At 38.8% G+C, this 13,336-nt stretch overlaps 1 protein-coding gene across 1 annotated transcript; it reads left to right on the top strand.

Moving 5' to 3' along the window:
- Positions 1-6,372: 6,372 nt before the first annotated feature.
- Positions 6,373-13,081, top strand: LOC128282145 (uncharacterized; the record flags this gene model as incomplete). The annotated part of the gene is given in 5 exon segments (XM_053020318.1): positions 6,373-6,906; positions 7,015-7,167; positions 7,852-8,751; positions 9,223-9,298; positions 9,708-13,081. Coding segments are annotated over 5 exon segments (5,037 nt in total), but the record flags the coding sequence as incomplete, so codon positions are not given.
- Between the last annotated feature and the right edge of the window lie 255 nt (positions 13,082-13,336).

Below are 13,336 nucleotides of genomic sequence, written 5' to 3'. Positions count from 1 at the left end.
AATTTTTTCCTCAGCATTAGATAAACAGAAAAGCAGCCAAACAAAGGGAAGATCCCAGATCACAGAACCAGAAACTAAATCCTAAGGTGAAAATTCCATTGTTTATTTTTAGTTTTATATCCGAATATTTTTCTAGCATTTACAATACATATATAAATAAATAAAAACAATACTTAAAACATAAAAAATAATAAATAAATAAATAACAAAAAAAAAGAGTTTTTACCTTTCCTACACCGTAGTGCGGTGGTGGCGCCAACCAGGCGAGTCTTGACGATCGTAGGTGTCCCTCACCCCATCGGAAATCGCTCACTCCCTCCCCCTCTCTCTCTCTTTTTTTTTTCTTTTCCCCTATCAAAATGATTTTTTTTTCAGATTTCCAGGCTATTTATACCCTACCAAAACGGCACCGTTTTGGTGCCCAAACTTAAACTAAAAAACGACGTCGTTTTACCATAGTCCGACCCGATCAGACCCGACCCACCTCAGGATCCGCGTGTTTTTTAATTCAATGGTATATTTATGCAATTGGTCCTTCCGCAATTTTATTTTTCGCAATCAAATTGTCTTTGAATTACAGATTGGCCCTGAAATTTAATCGGTTTTATAAATTGGTCCTTTTCAGTGCGCAGCGTTTAGAACAGCAGGGAATATTGCGATTTTGGTCCCCACTGTTTTCTAGCGTGTTCAAATAGGCCCCTTTCTTTTTGTTTTCTTTTTAAATTTGCCCCGAAATTCTGTTCTTAGTTCGATTTAGTCCTTTTTCGTTTATTTTCATTCTTTACATATTATTAATATTATTACTATTATTTTAGTTCTATTATTATCTTTATTATTACTATTAGTATTATTTTCATTATTATTATTTTTATTAACATATTAATTATTTTTAAAGTATTATTATTACTAATGATTATTATTTCTAGTTTTATTATTATTATTAATATTAATGTATGTGTATTATATATGTATGTATATATACATTTATATATATAGTACTATTTTAATTACTTTATTTTAATATTACTATTATATTATATTTGTTTTTTTATATACTTCATTATTATTTCTAATATTATTATTATTATTATTATTATTATTAGTCGTTATTTATTTCTAATATGTATATTATGTAAATGTTTTAATATTATATTATATATATTTTTCATATATGTTATGTATATAAGTTTTTTAATATTATATTTTATATATATATTATATATATTTTAATATTATTAGTTATATTTTTTACTATTATATGTATATTTCCAATATTATATTATCTTATTATTTATATATATATGTGTGTATGTATTTGTATAGTGTACAAATTAGTTTTATTATTATTATTATTATCATTTCTAAGGTATATATGTATTGTATATGTTCTATATATGTTATGTATATATTTGTAATATTACTAGTTGTGTATATTTCTTATACATTTCCATGTACATATTTTTATACCATCTTATGTATATATTTTTAAATACTATATTGTGTATATATATATATATTCTTAGTACCACATTACATTATATATTATGTATATGCTTATTTTTGCCCTATTATATTTATTATTAATATTAATACATTTATTTTATCATACGTATATATATATACCTTTCTTAAATATTGTATTTTATATATATATATATGTATATATTATGTAAATATTTTATCGTTGCTAGTTATATATTTTACTATCTCACGTATATACTTCAAACACTATATATAGTATATTTCTAACACTACTACTATTTATATATATATATATATATATATATATATATATATATATACATATATACTCTTAATTATCTTTATATGTATATTCATTGTATTCTCATTGTATTCTCGTATATGATACTATTGTTACATTTAATATCGCGTGCATTGTCATTATTTTTAATATCATTGTTGTATGTATTATGTGCCTTGATGTATTTCCAACTATTATCTTTCGTTTCCCGCCCATTTTTATATATTTCCCTGTTGTTCATTATTTTAAAATATTTATTCGTGTTTTTATTAATTTCAATACATAAGGCAACATATCGATTTAACACCATGTCATCAATTTCATCGCTATGTTGGGTGAACATCAATCGACTCGTGTTAAGAAGGTATATCCTTCTCAAAAATCAAAAATTTAAAACTTCTCGTCTTCTTTTAATCGGATCACGATTAAATTTTACATTGAACTCGTATTTTTGAAAATCAAGACAGCACGTGTTTATGAGATACCAATTTTTGGGCATCGTGAGGGTGCTAATACCTTCCTCGCGCGTAACCGACTCCCGAACCCTAATTTTTCTCTGGCTTTTAACGTAGACCTTAAACTCGGCCTTTTTCTCTCTTTTTTTTAAATAAAAGAAATCTAATAGGTGTCTGATCACACCTAGAAAAAAGGATCGGTGGCGACTCCCTGTTTATTTTAAAAATCAAATTTAAGTTTTCAAGTTTTCAATAAATCGCCACAATTAGCGACCGAGCTAAATTTTTACGTCGCTACAGCTGGCGACTCCACTGGGGACCTTTTTGAGAGTCATGTCTGGAATTAAACTCGTGTTGTCAAAGTTTTCAAAGTTCCTTGTTCAAATTAACGTTTAGTCGTGATCCTCAAATTTTTGTTTTCAAAAGTCATGCATTCGCATTATGTTTTTCTAACTCGTTTTGTCCTTTTTGCTTTTCAGCTTTAAGTTTTATGGTTTTAGTTTTGTAGTTTTTTTTAAATAAAACGAAAAGTTTGTGAGTTTCTCCCCACACACCGTGCACTTGCATTTTCGCATAATATGAGCTCTCTACCCGGGCTCCGTCCGTTTAAGTGAAAGTAAACGCTACGCCTTCGTGAGTTAACTCGTCCCTCCACACAGGCTAGTGAATACTTTCGGGTTACATATGACTTATGCTTTCGTGAGTTAACTTGTCCCTCCGCATAGGCATAAGTAAATGTAATCCCTCGAATTGAACTCGTGAGCCTGTGATGGGTTATGACCGAGGCTTCGTACTAATCTTAGCAGATGATAGTACAGGCAATTTGAGTACCTATCTAGAACCAAAACCGCATATAATGAACCATACGAGCCACCCAACTAGAGCCATGCCGAACCTCCGTTCGTTTAGTAGTCACCAAAATAAATGCACGGGAGGAACGCCTCTTGCCTTTTGCATTTTCACTTTCTATACAAGGGGATTGGGTCTGTTTAATAAACTAGATCGGGTAGTTCGATTTGTTAAATTCTCCATGTTTTTCTGCCTGTATTAAATTACTAATCAAGGTTGTTTGTCTTTGCTTTATTGTTTTTCATCATGCATTATAGGCATCATATTAGAAAGGTGTTGACTAAAGATCGGTTGCCAAAAAATGGGTTTCTAATGGAAGAGTTAATTATACCAACAACCGAGAAAAATACCGTGGTCCGGGACTGGTCTCTAAAAACTTAAAAAGAAAAAGGGGATAGTCTAGTGGAAGGATGTATTGCCAATCTGCCTGAGTACGTAACTGTGAATGTTTGCCAAAACAACCTCGAAGATTTGGTTTGGATTTGGAATCAATGGGACTCGAACACTAGGGGTATCTTCACTAAAAGGTACGGAGATATAGCCCACTTGATCACTATCAACATAGACGAGCGTTTGATTCAAGCCATGATCAGATTTTGGGATCCGGCCTACCAATGTTTTATTTTCAATCAGGAAGATATGACCCCGACTCTAGAAGAATACGCTGCTTTGCTCTGTGTCAATAATGTGCAACCCTATAAGATATATGTGAAAGAGCCCAAGCCGATGACCTTCAAGAAAAAGTTAATGAGATTGACAGACATGATCGACGCATGGGTCGAAAAACAGATAAAGAAGAAGAATGAAACCATTTGCATTCCATGGTCTTCCCTACGAGATTTGGTTCTGAACCATCCTGACATGCTGAAAAGGGTAAATCTATTCGCTTTGGCCATTTACGGTTTGGTCATTTTCCCTAAAGTTCTCGGACATCTTGAAGTTGCAGTAGTGGATTTCTTCGAAAGGTTAAAACAAGAAATCAACCCTGTCCCGACTATCCTAGCCGAGACCTTTAGATCCTTGAGTAGTTGTCGAAGGAAAGGGGATGGACGATTTATTGGATGCGCGCAGTTGCTCAATGTTTGGATTTTGAGCCACTTCTGGAAAGTAGAGCGCACACCGTTCCATATGTTTTCTAAAACATTCTGCCCGTTGGAAGCTTATCTCAAGAAAGAATGGCAAAAAAAAGTCACTGAGCAACATTGGGTATCAGTTTTTCAGAACCTTCGCGCCGAGGATATAACGTGGAGAGCACCGTGGATACGCCCTTCGGTTTTGCTATACAAGGTCGGAGATCAAGATTGGGTGCCACTACTCGGATTATGGAGAGGAGTTGGATATACCCCACTATTAGTCCTAAGGCAATTTTCTTCAAGACAATTCATACCTGCCACCGGAAGATTAGCGCAGTCCGAGTTTGCTCTTGCAGGTGAGGGATATATGAAGAGGGTCCGAGACACTGCAAAATCTTGAAAAAAAGTTCATCTGATGGAATTGGCCTTATATGCTGATACCCTAACCTAGGATTATGACATATGGAGGAAGCAACGGGTAAATAGTCAGCAAATCTCGTCAACAAACTACATTGTCCAGAATCCTTTCTCGGAGGAAATGCCGTCTGAGCTAGAAATGGCAAGACAAGAATTTGAACGAGAAAAGGCCAAGATGTCTCGGGACCTTAATGCCCTTCAAGAAGAAAACTACCAATTGAAGATCGACGTTCAGATTGAAAGATCTAGAACCGAGAAACTGCAAAAAGAGGCTGAAGTCGTAAGAAATGACTTAAGAGATCTTCATCTGGAAAATAAGAAGTTAAGAGGCACAATAAAGAACAGCGGGCTAGGTAAGTCGTCGGCAGAATGGAAGGAAGAAATAAGCAACATCAAAGGCGGAATGGAATTTTGGAAAAGAAAAGTAAAGAAAGAAGAAGGAAAGGCTGCGCAGGCTATGATGGAGCTAAGGAAAAAGAACGCCAAATGTGAAGCTATGTCTGCTGAGGTAATGATTAGTCGATCTAAACGTCAAGAGCTAAAAGAGAGGATACGGGATTTAGAAGGTACGCTGCAAGATCATCAACAGCAGCTAGAGACTCTCTTGAAGGATTTGGAAGAAAAGAATAATCAGTATGATAGAGACGTTCATGCTTACGAAGAGGGTCTCCAAGAAAAAGAAATGCAACTTAGCTATTTGATCAATGAGATTCGTGGGGTAGCCATGCATATGGTACAATTGTCGAAAGAAGCTGAAGCTCTCAGTTGCCAATTCCCTCCGAGCCGAAGATCAAACATGTCAAAGTTCTTAGAGCGAGTGAAGAAATATGGCAATATAGCTAGGAAGTTTATGTAATAGTTGAATAGGAAATGGCAAAATGTTTTGTAATGAACTCTTTTGATAAATGAAATGCCTAAATAGGGGCTATCTTGAAATCAACACCAATTTTTTGCATTCCTTTCATAACTAACATTTTGACATTCATGCATTCATTCATACATTGCATCTCCCATACTCAGTCGCTGAAGATAAAATATACAATTCGCAGTTGTAATACCACAAGACTGGAACCACGTCATCCGTATAAAATGCACTGACAAGCTAGAGTAATGGAGGCTGAATTCAACGAAAGGATCTAAAGGATGGAAAGAATTCAAAAGAAATTACAAGAGCAACTGGCCAAATTACAGCAAGAGACAAGAGACTTAATGTTGAGATCTCGAGAGGAATCACTTGAACAGAAAGATCAAATGGCCAAAATGATGGAAATGATGTCGGTTTGGGTCAAAGGAAAAGGGCCTATGCAAAATCCGGACGTTATGGAATCTCAATCAAGAATTCACCATGATCAAGATCCACTCTATCCCCTGGGATTCACTCCACCACATGTCCACGCAACACAAAGAGGGTATACTCAAGGGGAACACACAGGCTTGGAACAACGGCCTATGCCACCTGCTCCACCCGCTAATCTGGGGCAAGAAACGTTCGCGTTGAACCCAGGGGCTAGTCCTGCTGATCCACTAGTTCCAGATTTGGACGACCCAGCAGAGGTAGCCAAGTTGAAATTGGATAATCATGACGCAAAATATAGGAGTCTAGAGGAAAGACTCAAAGCGATAGAAGGCACTGAAGTCTTCTCTGCACTAGGTGCCAAAAAACTCAGTTTGGTACCCGATCTAATTTTGCCTTTGAAGTTCAAGGTGCCTGATTTTGAAAAGTATGATGGGACAAGGTGCCCAAAAGCACATCTCGTCATGTTCTGCCGGGAGATGACCGCCTATGTAAACGAAGTTCAAGGTGCCTGATTTTGAAAAGTATGATGGGACAAGGTGCCCAAAAGCACATCTCGTCATGTTCTGCCGGAAGATGACTGCCTATGTAAACGAAGATAAGCTACTCATACATTGTTTTCAAGATAGTCTTGCAGGATCAGCTCTTCAGTGGTACAACCAGTTTAGTAGGGAAAAGATCCGATCTTGGAAGGATTTGGCATCAGCATTCTGTGAGCAGTATAAGCATGTATCGGATATGGTGCCAGACCGGATGACCTTGCAAATGATGGAGAAAAAGCCGTCAGAGACCTTTAGACAATACGCGCAGAGATGGAGAGACGTCTCAGCCCAAGTGGAGCCCCCACTAACAAAAACAGAGATAACCGTTCTCTTTATCAACACCTTAAAGGCGCCGTTTTATGATAAACTAGTGGGAAGTGCCACGAAGGATTTTACGGATATTGTAATATCCGGTGAACTTATAGAGAATGCCGTCAAGAGTGATAGAATGGAAGGTTTAGAAGGTTCAAAAAGGGCAGCGCCTATGAAGAATAAAGAACCAGAAGCCCACATGGTGGGAAGGAAAAACCGTTATGCCTCTAATCCATATCCAAACCAACCCCGACCTCGAAATTATCCACCTTCAAATTTCTATTATCCCCCTCAAACCCCTTACTACCAGGCACCACTCCCTTCCTACCCCATTTACGCCACGAACAACCAAAGACCCATCACCATATTCCCACAAAACATGGTACCTGCTCAAAGGCAGCCTAAGAATGAACCAAGACCAGCAAGGCCTAATCCCGAGAAACCGCAGTTTACTCCCATCCCTGTATCGTATGGGGAATTGTACCCAAAACTTTTAGAGAAACAACTGATTTCTCCCTATTACATGGCACCCCTTAAACCTCTATACCCGAAATGGTACGATCCAAACGCTAGTTGTGCATACCATGCGGGGAACTAGGGGCATTCTATTGAGAACTGTCTTGCTTTCAAAAGGAGAGTTCAAGGGCTCATTGATGCGGGCATTTTGCGATTTGATGGTACTGGCGGTACGGCCGGGAATCCATTCCCAAACCACACCGAAGGGAATGTAAGCGCAGTAGGAGAGGAGGACAAACGACAAAGTAGAAGATAAGTTTCTGAAATAAGAACACCTCTGCAGAGAATCTGGGAGGTACTAGTTGAAAAAGGGTTACTCTGTCGTCTTAACGGAGTATTCGAAGGAAAAGATGCAAAAAGGTCACTTTGCGAGCTCCATGGTATTGGGGGGCACGTCATTCAGTCCTGCGAGGAATTCAGAAGTTTACTGCAAAATATGATGGATAATAAAGAGATTGGGATTTTTTGTAAAGCCAAAGAGGCCGATAGTGGAGAAATATGTGCCTCTGACAATCAATCATCAGGTTTCCCGTATAGCGCTGACCGACCGTTAATAATTTATTATGACGCGAAGAAGGAGCCGATGAAACCAAAAGTGATAATCGAAGTACCATCTCCTTTCCCTTATAAGGACAATAAAACAGTACCGTGGATATACGATGTCAACATCACCACACCTAAAGGTGAAAAGCCCGAAGCCATAACTGGAGATATTGGGGAAGTAGGCCATTTTACCCGCAGTGGGCGTTGTTATTCCAAAGAAATTGAGCTGGTAAAGAAAAATAGTGACTTGAAACAAAAAGGAAAAGCAGTGATGTATGAGGCCGAAGCCGAACAGGAGACTCCACCCGTGCAAGAGACTAAAAAGTCTGTGAATAAGGAAGAAGCTCAGGAATTCTTGAAATTTATCAAGCACAGTGAGTATAGTTTGGTGGAACAATTGAGTAAGCAGCTAGCGCAAATCTCAGTTTTATCTCTACTCTTAAATTCAGAGCCACACCGGAACGCTTTGCTGAAGGTGTTAAATCAAGCTTATGTAGCTAACAACATATCTATTGAGAAGCTTGATAGGTGGGTGAACAATCTGAACGAGGACAATTTCATCTCTTTTAGTGATGATGAGATACCGCCAAATGGTAGAGGCTCAGTGAAAGCACTGTATATTACGACTCGCTGCAAGGGCTACATAATACCAAACGTGCTCATCGATAATGGGTCGGCGCTAAATGTTATGCCATTGGCCACGTTTTCTAGAATTCCGATAGATCTGTCCTATTTAAGGCCCTGTCATTCCACGGTAAGGGCATTCGATGGGACAAGGCGTGAAGTCATGGGAAAGATCGAGATCCCTCTGGAAGAGGGCCCTTATATATACGATGTTGAATTCCAAGTCATGGACATTACACCCTCGTATAACTGCCTGTTGGGAAGACCCTGGATCTATTCTGCTGGAGCAGTCCCATCATCCCTCCATCAAAAGGTGAAATTTATCATGGACGGCTGTTTGGTCACAGTCGAGGGCGAAGAAAACATTGTCGCATCTATCTCTGCTGATGCGCCATACCTTGAAGTAAGCAAGGACGCAGTGGAATGCTCCTTTCGATCCCTTGAGTTTGTCAATGCCACTTTTGTTGTTGAGGGAAACAGAATTTCGGTGCCAAAACTGTCGAGAAATACCAGAATGGGTGTCAAATTGACCGTAGGAAGGGGAGCTTGAGCGAGAAGAGGTTTAGGGAGATATCTGCAAGGAATAGTCAGGGCTTTAAAGCTAGCGCACCACAAGGCCCGATACGGTTTGGGGTTCCAGCCTAACATGCGTCAAAGAAAAAGACAGTGGAAGAAAGTTCAGGAAAGAAGAATTGCAAGAACTTTGGGCCGAAAACTGGAATGGGAACCTGTAGAGTACCCTCCTTTGTCAAAAATATTTACATCTGCGGGAATGATGTACCCTGGACAAGATGGTCTACGAAACACGCTGTGGTTAATTGAAAAGGGTTTTCAGAATGTCAGTATAAATGTTATTGACAAAGAGGCTGATGCGAGTAAGGACGTCTCAAGGATACGCCCTTGTCCCTCAGGTTTCATGTTGAACAATTGGACTGTCGAGGAGCTTCTTGTAGTTTATAAATCTTTAGAGTAATGCTCAAACGTTAACATTCTATTGTGTCCTTAGATATAATAGAATTCTTTTGTAAGAGCTTGCATTTGCTCTTTGTCATTTAAATGAATATCAATGAAGATGCATTTTTTCACGATTTTTCGCATTATCACTAATTTCATAACCATTTTCTCATTTCATAACCTATCCTTACATTTGCCTCATGTCATGACATAACATTTCGTTTGTTGGTTCCAATACTCAGATGCCTCTCTATAGTTTCCTTTTCCATCCAACTTTCAGGTGCTCAGATATCGACGACATGAACAAACCCATTACGAATCTTGAAATTGATTTTGAGAAGGCTGTTTGTTTAGGAGAATTCGAAGCCGAAGAAAATGCTGAAGATTACGTCTCATCTCCTGAATTGTTAAGAATGGTGGAACAAGAGGATAAACAGATTCTGCCTCATGAAGAATCTGTGGAAACAATAAATTTGAGCACTGAAGAAAGGCAACAAGAAGTGAAGATTGGGACTTCTATTTCAGAGAGCACCAGGCATAATTTGATCGCTTTACTCCGCGAATACAAAGATGTTTTCGCATGGTCATACCAGGACATGCCAGGGTTAGATGAAGATTTAGTGGTCCATAAGCTCCCATTAAAGCCAGAATGTAAGCCTATCCAGCAAAAATTAAGACGGATGAGACCTAAAATGCTGTTGAAAATAAAAGAGGAAGTCAAGAAACAATTTGATGCTGGCTTCCTACAAGCCTCCAAATATCCAGAATGGGTGGCTAACATAGTCCCAGTGCCAAAGAAAGATGGCAAAGTACGAATGTGCATGGATTACCGTGACCTGAATCGAGCAAGCCCAAAAGATAATTTTCCTTTACCACATATTGATACGTTGGTGGACAACACAACAAAATATTTATTGTTTTCTTTCATGGATGGATTCTCGAGATATAATCAGATCAAGATAGCCCTTGAAGATATGGAGAAAACCACCTTCGTAACAATGTGGGGAACATTCTGCTACAAGGTGATGCCATTTGGGTTAAAAAATGCTGGGGCAACATATCAGAGGGCTATGGTGACGTTATTCCATGACATGATGCATAAAGAAATAGAGGTCTACGTCGACGATATGATTGCTAAATCCCGAGGGGAAGAAGAGCATGTAGTGAATCTCAAGAAGTTGTTCGAAAGGCTGAGAAAGTTTCAGCTAAAACTTAATCCAGCCAAATGTACGTTTGGGGCTACCTCAGGAAAGTTACTAGGCTTCATTGTCAATGAAAGAGGTATCGAGGTTGATCCAGATAAAATAAAGGCCATTCAAGAGTTACCACCCCCGCACACGCAAAAGGAAGTTAGAGGATTTTTAGGGAGATTAAACTATATCGCCCGATTTATCGCTCAACTTACCAACCAATGCGACCCAATCTTTCGGCTTCTTCGAAAACATAACCCAGGAGAATGGAATGAGGAATGCCAGGTGGCCTTTGGTAAGATAAAGCAATATTTTTCCAGTCCTCCAGTGCTAGTACCGCTAACTCCGGGAAGACCATTGATATTGTATTTGACTATGTTCGAAAATTCAATGGGTTGCGTACTGGGGCAACATGACGAGTCAGGAAAGAAAGAAAAGGCGATCTAGTACGTTAGCAAAAAGTTCACTAAATATGAGGCAAAGTATTCGTCTATTGAAAAATACTGTTGCGCTCTGGTTTGGGTAGCTCGGAGACTCAGACAATATATGTTGTATCACATGACATGGTTAATTTCAAAGCTGGACCCAATAAAATACATGATGGAATCGCCGGCACTATCAGGAAGAATGGCACGATGGCAGATCCTCCTTTCGGAATATGACATTACCTATGTAAGTCAGAAGTCGATAAAAGGGAGCGCAATAGCTGATTTCCTAGCGACTTGAACGACAGAAGAATATGAGCCTTTAAGATTCGATTTCCCAGATGAAGACTTAATGTGCATCACAGAAATGGAATCCGAGTTATCAAAAGAGAAGTCATGGAAGATGTGCTTTGATGGTGCGTCAAATGCCTTGGGACATAGAATTGGAGCAATCCTGGTTTCACCAGAGGGGAATCATTATCCGTTCACTGCAAGACTGAATTTCTTCTGTACCAATAACATAGCAGAATATGAGGCCTGTATCATGGGACTTCGTGCAGCTATCGAACAAGACATTGAAATCCTAAAGGTGTACGAAGACTCAGCCCTAGTGGTTTACCAGATCCGTGGAGATTGGGAAGTGAGAGACCCAAAATTAATTAAGTACAGTGATTTAGTGGCTGAATTAATCAAGGAGTTCAAAGAAATAACTTTTCATTACTTCCCACGAGAAGAAAACCAATTGGCTGATGCCCTGGCCACTTTGGCTTCAATGTTCAAAGCAAGTAGAGAAGCAGAAATAATGCCCCTCAAAATGAGTATATACGAGGTACCTGCACACTGTTGTAGTATTGAGAAAGAGCCAGACGGACAGCCATGGTTCCATGATATCTTAGAATATATCAAGAATCAAAGCTATCCCGAACAAGCGAATGAGAACGACAAAAGAACAATCAGAAGAATGGCAGCGGGATTTGTTCTTGATGGGGATATCCTGTACAAAAGAGGAAAAGATCAGATGCTCTTGAGATACGTGGATGATGTTGAAGCTAGGAAAATACTTGAAGATGTCCATGAGGGAATCTGCGGAACACATGCCAATGGTTTCAATATGGCCAGAAAGATCATGAGACTCGGTTATTATTGGCTAACGATGGAAAGTGACTACATCAATTTTGCAAGAAAATGCCACAAATGTCAAATCTATGGCGATAAAATTCATGTAGCCCCTTCTCCTCTTCATGTCATGACCTCTCCGTGGCCTTTTTCTATGTGGGGCATGGATGTTATAGGGCCAATATCTCCAAAAGCTTCAAATGGACATCGATTCATTTTTGTGGTTATCGATTACTTCACAAAATGGATAGAAGCCGCTTTGTTTGCTAATGTGACAAAGACTGCAGTTTGTAGGTTTTTGAAAAAGAAAATCATTTGCTGATATGGTTTGCCTGAAAGAATCATTTCGGATAACGCCATGAATCTGAACAACAAGATGATGAAAGAAGTGTGCGAGCAATTCCAAATAAAGCATCATAACTCCTCGCCCTATCGCCCAAAAATGAACGGGGCTGTTGAAGCAGCCAACAAAAATATCAAGAGGATCATTGGGAAAATGACTGAGACATATAAAGATTGGCACGACAAACTACCATTTGCTTTGTATGCATATCGCACATCTATGCGAACATCTACGGGAGCAACTCCTTTCTCTCTGGTCTATGGAATGGAAGCTGTGCTACCTATCGAGGTTGAGATCCCCTCACTGCGAGTCTTGATGGAATCAAAGTTAGAAAAAGCAGAATGGGTTCGAGCTCAATATGATCAGTTGAACCTCATCGAAGAAAAACGTCTAAGAGCGATTTGTCATGGACAGATGTACCAGAAAAGAATGATCGCAGCCCATGACAAGAAGGTACGGCCAAGAGAATTCCATGAAGGAGAACTCGTGCTAAGGAAAATTCTCCCAGTACAAAAAGACCTGCGAGGAAAATGGGCACCAAATTGGGAAGGACCATACGTTGTAAAGAAGACATTCTCAAGAGGAGCTTTAATCCTTACCGAGATGAATGGGAAGGAGTTACCGAATCCAGTGAACTCAGATGTGGTGAAGAAATATTATGCTTGAAAAAAGAAAATCAAGATGAAAACCCGAAAAAGGCATCGCCAAAAAAAAAAAAGGGATCAAGGCGAAAACCCGAAATGGGCGCTTTGATTAAACACAAAAGATTAGGATGAAAACCTGAGAGGGCATCCTAATGAAATTAACCTGGCGGTCGAACGATGGGTCAAACAGTGAGACTACAGTATTTGAAGTATTTCTGAAAACTCGAAATCTTCTACACAAGAAGCCATGCTCGAAAAGATTCTTGATTAAGGAACG

The sequence above is a fragment of the Gossypium arboreum genome, chromosome 10, assembly GCF_025698485.1.
Source record: "Gossypium arboreum isolate Shixiya-1 chromosome 10, ASM2569848v2, whole genome shotgun sequence".
Lineage (NCBI taxonomy): Eukaryota > Viridiplantae > Streptophyta > Magnoliopsida > Malvales > Malvaceae > Gossypium > Gossypium arboreum.
The sequence above is the reverse complement of the archived record's forward strand: the minus strand, read 5'-3'. Positions and strand labels throughout refer to the sequence as shown.